This window comes from Penaeus monodon, chromosome 5 (genome assembly GCF_015228065.2).
Source record: "Penaeus monodon isolate SGIC_2016 chromosome 5, NSTDA_Pmon_1, whole genome shotgun sequence".
Classification (NCBI taxonomy): Eukaryota; Metazoa; Arthropoda; class Malacostraca; order Decapoda; family Penaeidae; genus Penaeus; species Penaeus monodon.
In genome coordinates, this window is record NC_051390.1 from 21,027,407 (window position 1) to 21,044,498 (window position 17,092).

At 38.1% G+C, this 17,092-nt stretch overlaps 2 protein-coding genes across 2 annotated transcripts in view; one reads left to right on the forward strand and one right to left on the reverse strand.

Moving 5' to 3' along the window:
- LOC119573079 (dynactin subunit 4-like) overlaps positions 1 to 1,012 on the forward strand; it is an 11,853-nt gene extending 10,841 nt beyond the window's left edge. The window contains exon 9 of the mRNA XM_037920100.1: positions 1 to 1,012. This exon is cut by the window's left edge and continues 430 nt beyond it. The gene's annotated coding sequence lies outside the window, so the exon portion shown is untranslated.
- Positions 1,013 to 7,697: 6,685 nt separating this feature from the next.
- LOC119573080 overlaps positions 7,698 to 17,092 on the reverse strand; it is a 30,758-nt gene continuing 21,363 nt past the window's right edge. The window contains exons 2-7 of the mRNA XM_037920101.1: positions 14,026 to 14,220; positions 13,586 to 13,843; positions 13,238 to 13,384; positions 12,845 to 13,028; positions 12,165 to 12,495; positions 7,698 to 12,033 (exon numbers count right to left, since the gene is read on the reverse strand). Coding sequence (XP_037776029.1) covers positions 9,599 to 12,033; positions 12,165 to 12,495; positions 12,845 to 13,028; positions 13,238 to 13,384; positions 13,586 to 13,843; positions 14,026 to 14,220 — 3,550 coding nt within the window. The 3' untranslated portion in view covers positions 7,698 to 9,598. The remainder of the gene's footprint in view (positions 12,034 to 12,164; positions 12,496 to 12,844; positions 13,029 to 13,237; positions 13,385 to 13,585; positions 13,844 to 14,025; positions 14,221 to 17,092) is intronic.

Genomic DNA, 17,092 nt, shown 5'->3' on the forward strand with positions numbered 1-17,092 from the left:
TGTAACTTAGCATATCCATATTTTTTCTGTGTGAATTGTTTCCCTTTTGCACAGTGATTCTTTAAAGCATTATTTTCAAGTTTTTCTGAACTTGTAATTGGCTTAATTTAATATTGCTAAATAAAAATTAATGCACTTGGATTATGTGTTCTTACTAAAAGATATTTACAAGTTTTTGGAGGTAAAAACAATTGTAGTATCCTTTTTATTGCTTATTGCAACAACTAAGAGTACTTCAGGCAGAAACATTGTGCACTATACATATTTATTCAAATAATTCTGTCTGATATACTCATTATTATCCTGATTAATTCTTTCACTGGGCACCATCACAGAATCAAGCTGTCTGCTTTGTGCCTTATTTCTAATTTGAAAAACTGTCAGTTGCTTATTAATTATTACTGTCCACAAACATCTTAAGAACAATTATTTGTGGCCACTTGGTGTGCCTTAGAGTCATGAAGAGAAAGCTGGAGTCTGGGGGTATATGACTATGTGTTTAGCATAATTGAAATGAAGGCCATACCTTTTCTTCACAAAAAAATTCTACATGCCAGTAAAAATAATGTCAGTGGAGCAGAAGCACAAGACAAAGAGAGTTTTATTTGTTTTGCTTTTAATTTTGCATGTCCAATTTATCTATAGTCTTTCCGCACAGCCAAAATAAAACCATAGCATTTACCCTGAAATAATTGCTTAATGATGCAAAGTTCTTTCACCAGGTATTTTTTTTTTAATTGGTAAGAGTCATCTTATTGTGTACAAGGATGATGTTTCATATCTTCATTTGCTTCTGTTTTTACTTATGGATTATATATGAAATTGTATTTAAGCTGTATATCAGAAGTATTTATTTCTTTTGATACAAGTTGATGAAACTAGACATACTAAATTGTAGATAATTCTTGGGCAGCTTTAATGGTGTAGCATCCAAATATTTTGATTGCAAATATTTGTTTGCAATCAATTACCACATGTATCTCTTATGATATAATAAACCAAATAAAAAGTTGGGGATTTTTTTTCAATCAAGTTAACAACAGTACAAGTATGTACTTTTTCTGACATGTTGAATTTACACCCCCAAAGCCATGATTTTCAAATAAAAGAGGAAAAATTATTACTATACTGTACTCAAATTATATATTAAGAATTATTAAAAGTTTGAGCATTCCTTATAGAAAAAAATAAGACTGAAATTTTTGAAAAGGGTCACACAGCTTCCATTTAAATAATGAATGAAAGAGTGACAAATTTACTGCAAAGACAACCTACTTTTCACCTCATAAATACTTTTACATTTTCATTTATGATTAGATTGTTAAAAAGTATTTTTTAGTTTGATTCCATTTTCTTTCATTCTAATTTTCCACGGAGGTAATAGTCCACATTCAGTGATTGTTATATATAAGTAGGAAGTTTAATAAATCAATCAGAGATGAAAGATAATGTTTCAGCACACTTATTAAGCCATATCCTTTACAACTACTGGGCGTGCATCTGTGCATCTGCTATCAGTCAAAAAGTAATCAATGGACATAAAAAATAAATGTAGAACATGTATGTTATTAAAGAGCGTGCAAAAAGGGTCGGGGGTAGGGGTGGTCAACTTTTGGAGGTTTGAACCGTGCGCCCTGCAGAGTTCGTAACACCTTGTTTTGCGTTTCCAAACAACTTGTCAGGATTAGCAGGACAACGAGGCCGCGTTTGGAACCTAGCCGTTCATTGACCACATTGCAACCAGCTCGAAAGTAAGCATTCACTATTTTATCACGCCGGTGTCTTTAATTTACATGCTGTAGTGCTGATGCATAGGTAACTTTACCTGCAACTGACAAACACAAAAGTACTATTTGATAACAGCAATAAAGGTCCATAAAACTACCTACCAGTATCATATGGTTGCCTGCAGCTGTCATTGTTTACATACAAATGTTATTGTGACGTCATCTGGTCTGCTCGCCCTGTTGCGAAGGAGCGAATATGAACAAGATGGATCTGTCCCGGACGCGAAAGTAGGGATTCTGAACGGTCAAAACATCTTGCCTAACTTCTCCAACTTGGATGAGGAGTTCCGAATGATATTTTAGGCCACCAGCAAAGCGACCATTTTGAACATGTATTTCTATTGTTAGGATGCTCTGGTGATACTACGCAACTCGGCGGACAAGTCCATTACAGGAGAAATTTATTATTTCCCTAGCCTCCGGGCTAGTATAGTGGTAACGTGTCGGCCTCTCATCCGAGGGGTCGGCGGTTCACGCCCCGCTCAGGTGCGAGAAGTTGCAAGTGTCGCCTGGAGGTTACTGCTGTGGCTGGGCACCACCTCATGGCATAGCCCGGGCGAGGCTAAGTTTCGCATATCGGACTTATCCTTATCCTTATTTCATAGGGAAAAAACGAGCAAAAGTTTGACTACGTTTGAGTTGCAGTATTGTTTATGAGGATTTTATTTTATGCCGGTGTCCCATGTTTGGGGAATGAAATTAAAAAACAAGAAAAACCTAGAACATAAGATAAGAAGGATAAATGAAAAAAGGGAGAAAAGCAAAGAGTGACATATTTTCTTTTGCACGAGAGACTCCTTTTCCAGTGTCTAACACGCTTCAGCTACATATCCTGGGACATAGCAAGAACAAGAAATAAAAAGTGACTGGAAAAAGAGGCAAGAAGTAACATGCGAAACAGGTGGTAAATACTTTTCTTTTCTTTTAACGGTAGGTTCATGTCTGAGCCGCCGTGGGTAGGTTCATGTCTGAGCCGCCGTGGTCACAGCATGATACTTAATTGTAGTTTTCATGTTGTGATGCTCTTGGAGTGAGTACGTGGTAGGGTCCCCAGTTCCTTTCCACGGAGAGTGCCGGTGGTACCTTTTAGGTAATCATTCTCTCTATTTTATCCGGGCTTTTTTTTTTTTTTATTATTACTGACTTGGGCTGGCTTGCCCACCCAGTGGCTAGGTAGGCAATCGAGGTGAAGTTCCTTGCCCAAGTGAACAACGCGGCGGTCGGTGACTCGAACCCTCGAATTCAGATTGCTGTCGTTACAGTCTTGAGTCCGACGCTCTAACCATTCGGCCACCGCGGCCTTGACGATCATGGGCTTCCATGATTTTTTCTTAGCAATTTTAGAGCGGTGGTTTGCCATTGCCTTCCGCCCGGTGTTTTTTATCGAGTCACCATCTCTATTTACCCGGCACTGACTTGGGCTGGTTTGGCCACCCAGTGGCTAGGTAGGCAATCGAGGTGAAGTTCCTTGCCCAAGGGAAACAACGCGCCGGCCGGTGATTCGAACCCTCGAACTCAGATTGCCGTCGTGACAGTCTTGAGTCCGACGCTCTAACCATTCGGCCACCGCGGCCCCGAAAAAAAAAAAAAATTAAAAAAAGTGACAGTCTTGAGACCGACGCTCTAACCCTTCTGCCACCGCGGCCTTGACGATCATGGGCTTTCCATGATTTTATCTTAGCAATTTAGAGCGGTGGTTTGCTATTGCCTTCCGCCCGGTGTTTTTATCGAGTCACCATCTCTATTTACCCGGCACTGAATTGAGCTGGCTTGGCCACCCAGTGGCTAGGCAGGCAATCGAGGTGAAGTTCCTTGCCCAACGGAAACAACGCGCCGGCCGATGACTCGAACCCTCGAACTCAGATTGCCGTCGTGACAGTCTTGAGTCCGACGCTCTAACCATTCGGCCACCGCGGCCCCTGGTAAATACTAGGACCCCTTTAACCCGTGCAAGGGTGCTGGTTAAAGTGAACAGGAAAAATCACTTCTTCCCACCCCCAGTAGTGAGGTTTCTTGAGTTCACTGGTAAAGGTAAAGGTGTGAAGAAAACCGAGTCTTTAGTGTGGTTCAAGTAATTTGTTGCTGAGCACAAGAGCTTCAGTATCAGCCGGTGGGAGTAGGTACTTATTTTATATTGGTGTTATTTAAGGGAATTAGTAACATGATGTGCATGTAATTTATGATATTGGGCAGCAAGGTGATGTGTGCATTTTTGGGGACAGTTACCTGCAGTATTTAATTTTTGGTGTTACTGGTACTCTGATCATCCAACCTTGCAATTGTTATTCTGTTTAAATTAGTCACAGTATAATATGCATCAATCTTTGATTTTTCATGCAAATGATGTAAATGAATGATTGGTAATTGTTTAAGAAGTGACTGCACCCACTCTATCAAGTTCCTACTCCTGGGAATCCACAAACAACACATATGAATCAAAAACATCCCAAAACCCAGGGGCTTCTCCCCCATAACCTGAACCAGTTACCAATCTAGGGGGCCTCTGGACCCCACCTGGCCGCTGTGGGATTGCTCTCTAAACAGCAATTGTCATGACCTATTTTCTTTATTTATGCTATCATTCTTTGCCTGTGCAAGTTGTTTCAAGTATCCGTGAGTGTCGTTTTTCTCATTCTTAATGACAGTACCATTACATTTTCCTGTAAACACATACCAAAGTAGGTATGTGTTGCACAGCTTTCATATTATCAATTTGGCAAGGAAGTACCATAGATGAAAAGTGTTTCATTTTCTGTCATTCTGTTCATCACAGGCAAAGTTTACCTTGTACCATACATCTGTGTGAAACTGAAACTATACAGAATTACCTTGCTACATTTCATTTTTGATGACAGTTACTGGCTACAAAAGTTTTTTATTAGGTTGGCATATGAATTATAGAGGTTGTTTTAGATAACTGATATGACTGTTGGTGGAATTCTGACTTTGTGGCATATGTGAATAATGTGAGTAAAGTATTATATATGCAGTGTAGTCAAGGGGAATGTCATACATGATGTTATATATGGCATCATTTTGGTCATATTGGGATTTTTCTATTTTTAAGGCTAGGGATGGTCATTATAGTTAAAATATCTTGAACTACTCACCTCTAGAATTTTATTTGGATCATATATATTACAGCTATATTATATTGTCATAGATGAGTGAGGTCTTGATGTCATGATCGAGAGTGCTGTTTCACATACAACAATGATAGCATGATTTATATTCTTACCTGAACAGATCAACCATGAATTTGCAATATTCGGTACATCATCATATTGCATTATTGAATTTTAACTACATTTTGTGGAGTATAGGAAATATTTAGTCATGGACCTATACATTGAAGTTGCTATCCAAGATTAATAAAGATAAATCTGCTTTGGAAAAGCAATGGTGGCAAGGTCAGTGATAGCTACTCTAAATCAAGTGATTTTGGAAATAATGTAATAGCCAGTACTTACCATCACAAGAACTTACACAAGATTAAGTGAATGTATGTGGGTTCATCACAAGAATTTACATGTCCAATATCATTTATGTAAATTAAATTGAAAGGAATCATAAAAAATCCAATAATTTTTTGTGTTTCTTCATACATGAATCTCTCATAATAAAATGAAACATGAAGATTTTAAAGATGCTTTGATATTTGTCTTTTTTAACCAAAGAAAAACTATTTCTCCCTAAATAGAGAAGCCAGATGGGAAGTTAAATAAAATACTGCCACATAGAATAAAGTGAATCAAAAAATTACTGTAATGTAATTCATATTGCATAACTAAAGCTTTTGCCAAGTGTTATACCTGGAAGGCTGTCCTAACAAATTGAAAATGGCTGCAAGTATGTTTAGCCAGCAGAGATTCTCTACCAAGTGATTTGGTGTTGTATAAAGATGCAAACATTTGAAAGTTTTACAGTCAGAACTTAAGATGAAAAATTAGTTGTTTGTATTTCATCAGAGAAAGCAGAAAGACTAAGTTATACTTGAAGCAAGTCAAACATGCTGGCAGTTGATGTGATAACTTGTTTATGGAATAACATAATTTCCAAGACATTGTCAGAACTGCACACAATATTTTTGGAGATGCCAAGACTGAAGGGTTAATGTATATCCAATATATATGGTCACATGGTAAGGACTGACCTATTGACATTACTTATCACAAAATTGATATGTCAATCACCTGCTAATCTGTAAAGGAAAATGCTCTGGATTTGCAGCCATTTCAGCTAATCCAATATAGCATCAATTACTTTGTTTTAGGGTAATTTACCAAGGCAATGATTTTTAACCCATATTTCTTTAGAGAATGTAGACAAAGTTATTTTTAAACAAAACTGTCATATTTGTTATGAATTTTGTCTTGAAGTATATTTTCCAAGTATATATCTGTAAAAGGGAAACTTTTTGAATATCAGATTCAAGGCTAATTCAAGGTTAATTTACTGGGAAACATAAGCATGCATATATACTTATTTTGGAGTCATGATTTTTATTTGTCTATATGTTTTTTCTATATACACATCCAAAACAAGACCATGCTTCAGTTGAGTTCTCCACAACATTTAAAAACATTCCACTAATTTATACTTACAGTGTTTCCAACTGGGGCTCAGGGATACATTCTGGGGTACCATGGAGCACTACTGAATTAACAGTTTTCGTCTCATTTCATAGTATATAGATAACTACTTTTATCATTATTAATCATTTCCATTATTTTCTCCTATAGCATTTGGACACATTACAAAATAACAGTAATAGCTGATTTCTCAAGGATGACAGACACTAAATGGGGCCATTATGAATTATTATATACATAGTCAGGGGCCACAGAATAAAAAAGGTTGGGAACCACTGCCTTATACCATTGTCAAATACAGGAAACTTATTCCAGTAGCACAGTACATGCACAATCCACTACAGTTTTGTACTGTCAATGTTGTTTACACATAGGTGGCTTCACAAGGAATCAATTAATATGTATACCTGCCCACACTCAATTACCTTATTCTCTGAATTTTCAAAAGAAGTTATTAGTAATACTTTTATCATTATTAACATTTTCATTATTATTATAACATCAGTGACATTTACTAACAGTAATGAAAATCAAAACTTAGGTTTTTAAATATAAATAAAGTAAATAGGTAGCCATATTTATAAAAAATTATTACCAGTCTTACCATTTTAATTTATTCTTGACATTTGGAAAAAAGTTTTGAGTACACTAATATTTTTAATAATGTTATAATAATGATGATATTATTATTATTTGTCATATTTTTATTCCTTGGTGACTATGTAGTTGTAGGGCCATTGATGTGTAAGCAAATTTAATCAACGAAATTCACAGTGGACAGGGCATGTGTATATGCTCTCCCTACAGCATCAGAAGGTTAAGGTCTGAGTAAATATAATACTGGATATTTGCTTGTAATTTTCTCTCTCAGAAATGGACCATCTCAATTTAAGTAGTGATATAATTTTCTGGATTCTATGCTTGTATTTTTGGAAGTTTTTCTTGTGATTTTATTTTCTAATTTCGATTAATGTTTGGCGATATTTGATCATACAAAATGGTATTAAACAAGCCAAGTATTTTCTCTCATATTTATTAGATTTATGTGGAAATGTACATTTTTTTTTTCTTTTTATTAATTAAGTCTTTTCTATCTCCAGAAACTAAGATTTGATTCCATATCCTATTTTCTGATCATATCACATTGAAAAATTGATGTTTCCCTTGTTGACTTTGTGTAGAATTGCATTATCATTATTTGTACCATAAAACTTCAGAATAGCCTACAAAGCAGGTAGTTGGATATAAATAATTTAGTTCCATTCATAATACCCTTGACAATTTTTACATTAATTAGGAAGTAAATGCATAAAAAAGAAATGGTTTCAATTTTATTTTATTATCATAAATTAGATTCTTGTACAAATTATATACAAAATATAGCACACCACTGTTATACATAAATTACATTGTAAATCACCAATATCATTATGACAAGGAAGTTACAATCAGAGATTATATACATACTTCATTTTATAAAGGCTGCGAGCAAGTAAGTGACAGCAAAGAATGTTGTGTTTGCAATGATAGTGGTAACACTGGGACCAGGTGGCCTAGGTAAGGTCTTTCTCCATGCATCATTTACACATACTGCACCATCATGTGTATATATATACACACACATGCAAACATCCACGCAAGCACACACATCCACACATCAAAATTTGTTGACTATTATTCAAAGACTATTTGACATGAACAAATTACAATTAAAAGGGATAAAAGGATAAGTATAATAATTGGTGTACAAAGTGTTCATCAAGCAGCAATTAAATATCTTTAGCTGTATGACAAACAATATTAAAATGGTATATATTTTAACTGGTCAAGTACACATTCATAAACTTAACACACATGGGGGATGACACTAAGTAGTGCAAGTCATCTTAATTGAGCAAAAAGGAGGAATGTCTACTGACACCAGCCATAAAATAGCAGAAAAGTCAGATTCTTTTTTTTTTTTTAACTCCTTGCAAATAACAATTCTTGCATTACATGTATGACATTAATTTAACATACATCACTGGCTATTATCAACCTGTCATTTATGGGACATAAACATGCTGGCACATCACAATCACATATCTATGACACTAGATACTGTGATGGAAACTGAAGTTCAAACTGTCAACATAATGAGAACTATTAAAATATGGCAGACTGTTATCTGGTGCCCAACAAGCCTAGGTGTAAATTCACTGAATATACAATTTGTGAATACAACAATGCATAAATTTCAAACATTCATGCCAGACACTTGATGTCATGGAAAAAAAAAAAGACACAGACTACTAATGATTTAACATCTTTTAAGAATGGGGTAACAGGTGGAAGCTAGACTAGAAAATAGAAGTAGAAGCAGGGACTAGCACACTCATATGAAAATGACGAGTTATGCACTACTTAAGTTGCACAAGATTTATTTCCTCAAATTGGAAGAAACCAGTACGAGGAAGGGAACTACTGCCCAAATTCTGAAGCAACACCATAAAAAACAGGTGGTGCTGAGTGTTCCACACTGCATTCACACTACTGAAAAAGGTCATACAGGTTTTCCTGACAGCTGGATTTTTTTTTTTCTTTGCATGATTACTTTTTAAATTATATATATTTTTTACACAGGATACTGTGAATGCAAGGTAGTTATTAAAGTAATAGAAATGAATACTTTTACTTTCTAATACCCTTGGCATTACTTAAACAGACATTAATGAGGCTTCAGAATTCTTACTTATGTCATTCTAATGCAGCACACACTTCTGTCATGTCCTGAATTATGGTCCTACTTTGACGACTAGTGATGTAAATAAGATACCAGGAAGAACCACATAGCTAGTACCTGCTATTCATGGGATTTAATGATGACAAATTTCTAGTAATTACATATTTTAAGACTGTATGTGTTTTTGTGTATGATTTTTTTTTCTTTGTCATTTCCCATGAACTAGCAGACATGATCTATTAAAGAGGCACAAAAGTTATCTGGAAGTTGTTGGCCACTTACAGCAAAACATCTCTAGATGAGATTCGTTCATTCATATGCAAATAAAGCAACATCATTACTATTTGGGTATCTGTGCCTCGTCTGAAAGTGGCAAATGTTAACCTTAGTCTACGTATCACAAATAAGAGGATTTCACAGATGGAAGCATTCATATCAGCATCCTCAACAAAATGTTAAAGAAAAAAAATAATAATAAAAATTAAAAATCAAATCAGTTACATAGTATGGTAATTTTCCCTATTTGCTCTTGTTAACTTTGTTAAAGGATGCGTTTTTCCTTGTTGTTTCTTTTGCCGCACTTCAACCCCACACGTCTGACCACGTCCTCCAGGTGGTGGCTTGTGGATGGGCACTTTCACAACAGGGGAAATACTGCTTCCTGATGCTGATGACCTTAAGGGAGTAGGGGGTGGTTGGGATTGTGCTCGAAGATTTGGTTTAAAATTATAGTCTAGACTGGATTTTCTTTGAGGAACAGGTGGTAGGAACTTGTCTGGAGTTGAACTGTCAGACTTGGCTCTAACATTCCTAGTCTGAACCTTGTATTGCATTTTTTCTTGAGAATCTTCAAATTTTCCAACTAAACTTTTCACACAAATCTCTTCACTGGGTAAATCTTCCTCTAGTTCTCTAACTTCAGCTTGAGTCTGGTCAAATAGCTGATCAAGAAACTGCTGTGTAGAGCAACCTGGAGAGGTAGGTGATGTGCTAAGGCGCTCAAGACTATGAGATCGTTTCCTAATACCCTTTATTCTGAGTTGCTGGAATTTTTCATCATATTTTTGTTGTTCAAGGGCTCGAGTTATTTTTTTTACTTTGCCTTCTTCTGTTTCACCTTCTAGTTGCCCTTCAAATTTTGCTCTTTTTTCTGAAAAACTTCGACTAAGTTGGCTTGTTGGACTTGCTTCTTTCTTTTCAGTATCTGATGTAGAATAACTCTGAGAACGATTGTAATTTGGTGTTACAAGTTTCTCTTTTTCAATTCCTTCTGTCCTGCTCTCAAGTAGCTGCTTATGCTGTTTGACTGTGCCTGGAACAGGTACTTCATCCTCTGTTACAGGGCTAGTTTTGTTGAATACAATCTTCTCACTTGAAATTTCTATATCAGACATAGGGCTTACACTTTGTCCAAGAGGTGCACCAGGGCTAATTATAATGGATTGGGACTTGTCAGAAGCTGAAGGATTTGTACTATCTGGAATGTGAACAGGTACACTAAGAGTATTTTTATGACAATCTAATCCTTCAGGGATTTCTTCCATTCCTTCATCATTAAGGTCTGTTGGCGGAACTCTTTCTACAGGACTTTTATAAGGAGCAGGCCCATAAGCCTTAACATTTGCGACTGGTTTGTAATGAGGCAAATCTTCCATCACTGCATCCTCAATTTCTTCTGGTTCACTAGATTGCATCTTAACATCATCAACAATGCCTTCCTTGGTTTCAGAATTTTTACTCCGGTTTCTTCTGATAGTTCCTGGAGAAAATGGCCCACAGTCCTTTTCAAAGTAGGTTCCTGTTATGTTACTTATTGGCACTACTGACTCTGGATCTTCTCGAAGAGGCTGTTGCTTAATATCATAGGGGCCAAAAGAACTATTTCTAGAAGCTATAGTGCCTGCTGTTCCTCTTGTGTCACAGGACCCCCATGAACTCTGTCTTGAGGGAAAGTCTCTGTCTGCTAACACTACAGCACTGTCAAAGGAACCCCATGAACTGTTGCGGGATGGAGTCTCTTTTACTTCCCCAATTAAGGGACTAACTGTGCTCAGTCTCTGCTGTTTTCTCTCCTCACGATCAAACACTTTATCAAGCTTAGCAGAAAATGGGTCATCCCTCTTTACAGAGTCTGATCCAACTGAATCTTGACGTCCATAACTAGGGGACCTAATAACTTCTACCCTCTGAAATTGACTACTTAATGAACTAGACGAACTCTGCCTTGATAGTGGTGAATCAAGCTCTTTGCAACTAGGAACTGTCTTAGAATCACTCATTTTCACCTTGTCTTCAAAGTCTTGCTTCTGCCTTTTAACTATGCCTGCTGGCCAGGTGATGGCTTCTTTTGGCACACCTACTGGACTCTCCATAGGATCCACACTTTCTTCTATTTCTGTACATTCCTCTTGCCAAAGATGTGATGGTACTAAAACAGCCTGATGCTTCTGAGCAGCTGGCTTAGTTTGTGAAACTACTGGCTCACTACCCTGCAGGTCTTCAATGCCTGGGGAGAGAAAGGTTTCTATGGCTTTTTCCAATTCAGCTGTGCTTGACTGGTCACTGAAATCATCACTTGATGTGGTGGTATTTTGTAACTGTACAACCTCCCCTTTCTTTCCATTCTGGGATTTTTTCACTGCAGCTTGACTTACAGTTTGTACACTTTCAAACTCATTGATCCTATCTTTAACTGACGATGATAGCTGGAGTTCAGAAACTTCATTAATCGTACTTTCAGATGGATTATCAGTATATAGTGGGTTAACAGCTTCCACTACTGCCACAGGAAAATCAGTCTCATTGTCTTCAACTGGTGATCCCTCTGTGCCTATATCTCTTAAGTCCCTCTGCTGCACTGTTACATGTGCTCGCCAAGACTGTGTATTAAGTGATTGAGATCGGCGCCATGAGTCTCCAAAGTCACTCCCACCTGATGAACAAAAAAAGAAAAACTCAACTTAGCACACATTTAACTTAATGTGATGATGACCAAAGTTATATGATTAAATTAAATTGAGAGAAAAATTTTTTTTTCTCTGTGCATTCTATGCACTAACTTACCTTGGTCAGAATCTTGAGGAAACAACAGTCCAGCTGTGTGATCATCTGGTGACCATGACTTTGGGCGTCTCACTTCATCTCCATTGCAGGGAGATGGAATGCGCACAGTTAAGGCATTATAAGTAGTTTCATATGCAGTTAGCTCCTCTGAGCTTTTATGTCTATTATCATTATTGTTGCTGCTGTCTACATTATCATTAAGAGATAAATTATTGTTTTCATGGTTTGTTTGAGTTGGTCGATTGGCATGTGCTGAGGTAGACTTGAGATTTGTCTCAGATTTGCTGCGCCACAGAATGTTATGTCGTTGCCTACTGGCATCAAGAATACCCTGTAAAAGGAAAAAAAATAAATGAATAATAATGGGAAAGAAAAAAAAAAGAGAGGAAGAAAAAAAAAAAAATCTATAAAATTGATAATATAAACGCATACACACATAAACAAATACATGTATGCACACTTCTATCATTGTATTAACATATAAGCAAAACTAAAGGACCTTGCAGTCATAAAATCCCCAAAACATGCTATCAGCCCATTCAGGGGAATGGTCACCTGTTAATAATCATCCCTGAGCAAACAAGAATAGTTTTACTTTTTATATTCTGTGATCATTATCCTTAATTTTTAACTGACAACATTTGACTTAGAACCCAATACCTTTTGAAAAAGTTCCTTACCTCATAAGTCTTCAGTTGACCACAGAATGCCTTATTAGGTTTGATGCAGCTTCTCTTCTTCTTCACAAGGGAAAGAGCTTCTTCCAGACTCATGTTGAAAGCTTTCATAGCATATGCAATGACTACTGAGGCCGACCTGCTGATGCCCATCTTGCAGTGTACCAGGACCTTAGACCCTTTCTCTCTGAGAGTTCAGAAAGGAATTAGTTCCAAGCAATATATTACTTTCAGTAACAGAATTAATATGGTTTAAAAAACAGTCATGTTCTTCTTATCTATAAAACTTCAAGAACATTATTTAATTGTTTTTTCAATATCTATAAAACATCATATACTCTACATAAGGTGATCCCATGGTAAAGACTTTCAAATTAGATAAAATAATAAACTTACTTGACTTGTGCAATATATCTAAAGGTGCGGTCCCAGTGTTTAAGGAGTTCTGTCTTCTCATCATCGTAAACTCGAATGTTGAGGTAGTCAAATGTTCCAGGATAGAAATTATCTATTTCCTTTGTTACATTGAGTATATAACCCACCCTGTAAGGAAGACAACATATAAAAAATAATAATAATCTGATTCCACTAAAGTTTCCAAATATTTTCACATGAAAATACTATGAGATTGTATTAATTCTCTTGTTTTTGAAGAGTCCTTCCAACAAGGTTTAACAAGCAAGACAAGACCATACATCAAAACAATACAAGTCTATTTGCCAGTGAGTATCAACTATAACTCACCCATTATTCTGCAATTCCTCCAGATTTGAAGCATTCCACTCAGATCCCAAGTACACATGAGGGAAGATCTCTGTTGCAGCATCCATCTGGCCCAGGATGGTCATCATCTCCTGGTCAATGTATGACTTAAATTTATAAAGGTCCATGGCTAGATCTTCCTCTAGCCTTTGTCGGATGTATTTGGATGTGACCTCATCGATGTCCACACTCATCATAATCTCCTTCAGTTTATTACGGATGAGGAGCTGCGTCTCTTCTCTGAGGGAGATGGAACACTGTGTTAGTTTTATTGTTTTCCTCTACAAGTAAATGTTCATATAGATACTGACTTTAAGTCTGGCACTCTTTTAGCTCTACAAAGATCTAAAAATATTGACTCCTGAGTACCATGAGGAAAAACTCATACCCCAGATGCATGGCTAATCTAGCCACATACTCACTTGTCTGTAAGAGAGTCAGGCGAGGGGGGTCGCTTGGATTCTAGGCTATCCATAGCATTCCACTCATTGATGCAGGACTGGTCGGAGGCCACGCCCCGCTCATAGTAGCCCACCCAGTCATGGTTGAGGCCGCCGAGGAAATAGTGGGCGTCCTGAGCCTTAGAGCTGGATTTGTGGAGGGTCTGGAGCGCTGACCTGTGGACAAAAAGAGCTTGCTGTATTCCCAGTATACCTGATAACACTGTATAGATGAACGTAAATGCTATAAGGTAAAAGGAACTCTCAATAAAATCAATAAACATAATAAGCAACTTACTAAAAAAAAAATTGTTTAATGTCAACAGCAATGTGTTTGAATGTCGTAAATGATAACTAAACCCCAGCCATTTGCATCTTGGAGATCATTCTGTCCTCTCTTCTAGCAGACAAATGTGGGACTCCAATGAATAACACCACTTGTCTTCATGGGTGCAAGTAATTTAATAATTCTTCCAATTAAGACAAGGAATTCTTGTGCTATAAATAGACACACATGCATGGATATACCTATGTGGATACACATATACACAGAATATCCTGATCTTCCCCGGGCAACAACCCAAACTGACTCTGGACCACTACCACCATTAATATGCAGTACATGAGAAGAATTACAATCATTTCTTGGCCTCGACGCCTGCCTCTATATACGGCCACTGAAAGTTAGGTTTCATCTACTATTCTTAATGGTGATGTAACATCCATCATTTTCATTTAAAAGTACTTGATAGAACTATATATTAGATGACATAAAAAGAGAAATCTAATATACCATCATTACCAAACCAAAGCATCACTATTGAGTTCAGTCCGGAGACACAGCATACCAGGGGGCAAGAGAAGCCAATGTCCCTGCGTGATGAGGCGAGTTGGCACTGGCACCTTCCGACGCGGGAAAGAGCCCCGCGCTAAACAAATCTCGACCAGGGGACACTGACGCCATAAGGATCAAAATCAAGTATTTTAGCCAGGAAGTTGCTTGGGATGGGAAAAGAAGGGTTAGAGGCGCGAACATAAAAGGAGGGAGAGGGAGGAGAAGGGGGGGGTCAGGATTCCCGCCAGCACGTTCATGCCAACCTGTTTTCTCCTAGAAGCCGCATTCTTCCTTGTTGGAGTCATGTTTATACTTCGGACTTCTTCCTCGACTAATCTGCCGCCAGAGATCGCATTTCAAGATTTTCCATTTTCTTTTTATGATTACAAAGGAAAAATCGTTCGTTACACTTTTAGAATCAGGGAACCTTAAATATCTTGACTCAAATACTATGCCTGTCTATTATTCATATATTCTCCGACATCTGCATCTACATATGTTGACAGGAACAAGAGCAGAGGTAAAAGGTGAAAAAAAATCCCACTCATCAGCAAACATGGATCACCCCTTACATACTTTAACAAAGGGAATGAAACACTGACTCCTACCACGGCACCACGAACCGCGCGGAGAGGCGAGGGAGCGAGGGCAAAGGGTGCAGGTAGAGTGGCCCTGCCCAAGATAGGGTTCAGTCGCCCGGGAAAGGTGGCTGCTCTCGTCTGCAACAATGCGTATTGCAGGTATCAGATGCAGTTATAAAGGAGGCATAGAAAAATGCTCTCATTTGACTTCTGGTGAATGTAGCTGTAAATCAACACTTCTTTCCAAGCATCCGGGGAGATCCCGAACTTGTGTGGCTACATCCTCTCCCTCCGTTATCGCGTAAAAACACGCCTGCCACTAACCACAAACGCATCACACACACACACACACACACACACACACACAAAAAAAAAAAAATAAAACAAACACACACAAACAACAAACACACACACACACACACACACACATAAACACACACACACATAAACATAAACACACACATAAACATAAACACACACACACACACACACACACACACACACACACACACACACACACACACACACATCCACCTTTAATCCTACGAGCCTTCCACACTTTCACTATCCCGCTCTCCTCGTGTCCAGTTTCCTCCCCCCCCTCCCCTCCCGCCCCTTTCTCGCCGAGGGAGGAAGGATCCCTAGACCACGTCTCTCCCACCCAACTACGTTAATTAGTCCATATTAAAGGAATTTAACCGACCGGGTCACGCCCGCAAACTCTGTCATTCTCGGGAGATAATAATCCTACTTGCCCCGTTCTTAATACGGCGAGGGTCGGTCTCCCGTCGGACGCCTGCCCTGAATTCTCTTAACGATGCTGCGGTTTGTCTAGGACGATGTCCTCTTTCGAAGGGCTTTTGATGTGACAATGAGAAATCTGAAGGTATTCGTGGATACACACGTTCAAATACACGTTCAAACACACACACACACACACACACGGCATTCACATGTGTGTGTGCGTGCGATATGTAAACTAAAGTAAATACAGCTCTTCTACATATCTTCACTTTTCCACAGATGTCTGTGAAGATTAAAACATTCAGTGTCATTGTTTCATTCTCCTTTCAGTTAATGAAAAAATAACATGTTTCGACATTTCAGTGAAAATTCAAAATGAATTTGTCGGCAGAAAAACATCAGCTTCGGCCGTCCAGTAGTTCAGCACATGTTCTCAATTCCCACCCGAAGTAACAGCACCAGTGGTGGGTTCTCCAGAATTCCCTAAGACTGCTAACATACGACTACCATGTACAATCCAAGCATAGGCCTGTATGCCACTCCCGCGACATGAATAGCAAAGTAAAGGCAAAAGTAGCCTTAGAGTCCCAAGCTTGCTGTGGGTCTTGCTGCCACTTCTTCCTCCGCCGCTGCCCCGCCCACCCCTTGCCCGAGGGGTTCTCTTCTGTCCATACAGTCACCGGACTTTTAACATCCCCTGCATAGACCCGACAGTGTGAAGGGTTTAGGTAAAAGGGTAGAGAGGCAGAGGCGCTACGGTGGTTACCTGGCTGTGGGTCACATCACACCTGAAAACTACATTTCCGCCACTCCTTTGAAGATCCGAATGTGCGAAGAGGCACCTGGTGATATTAGATGAAAGGGTGAATGATTAATTGTGATAAGTATT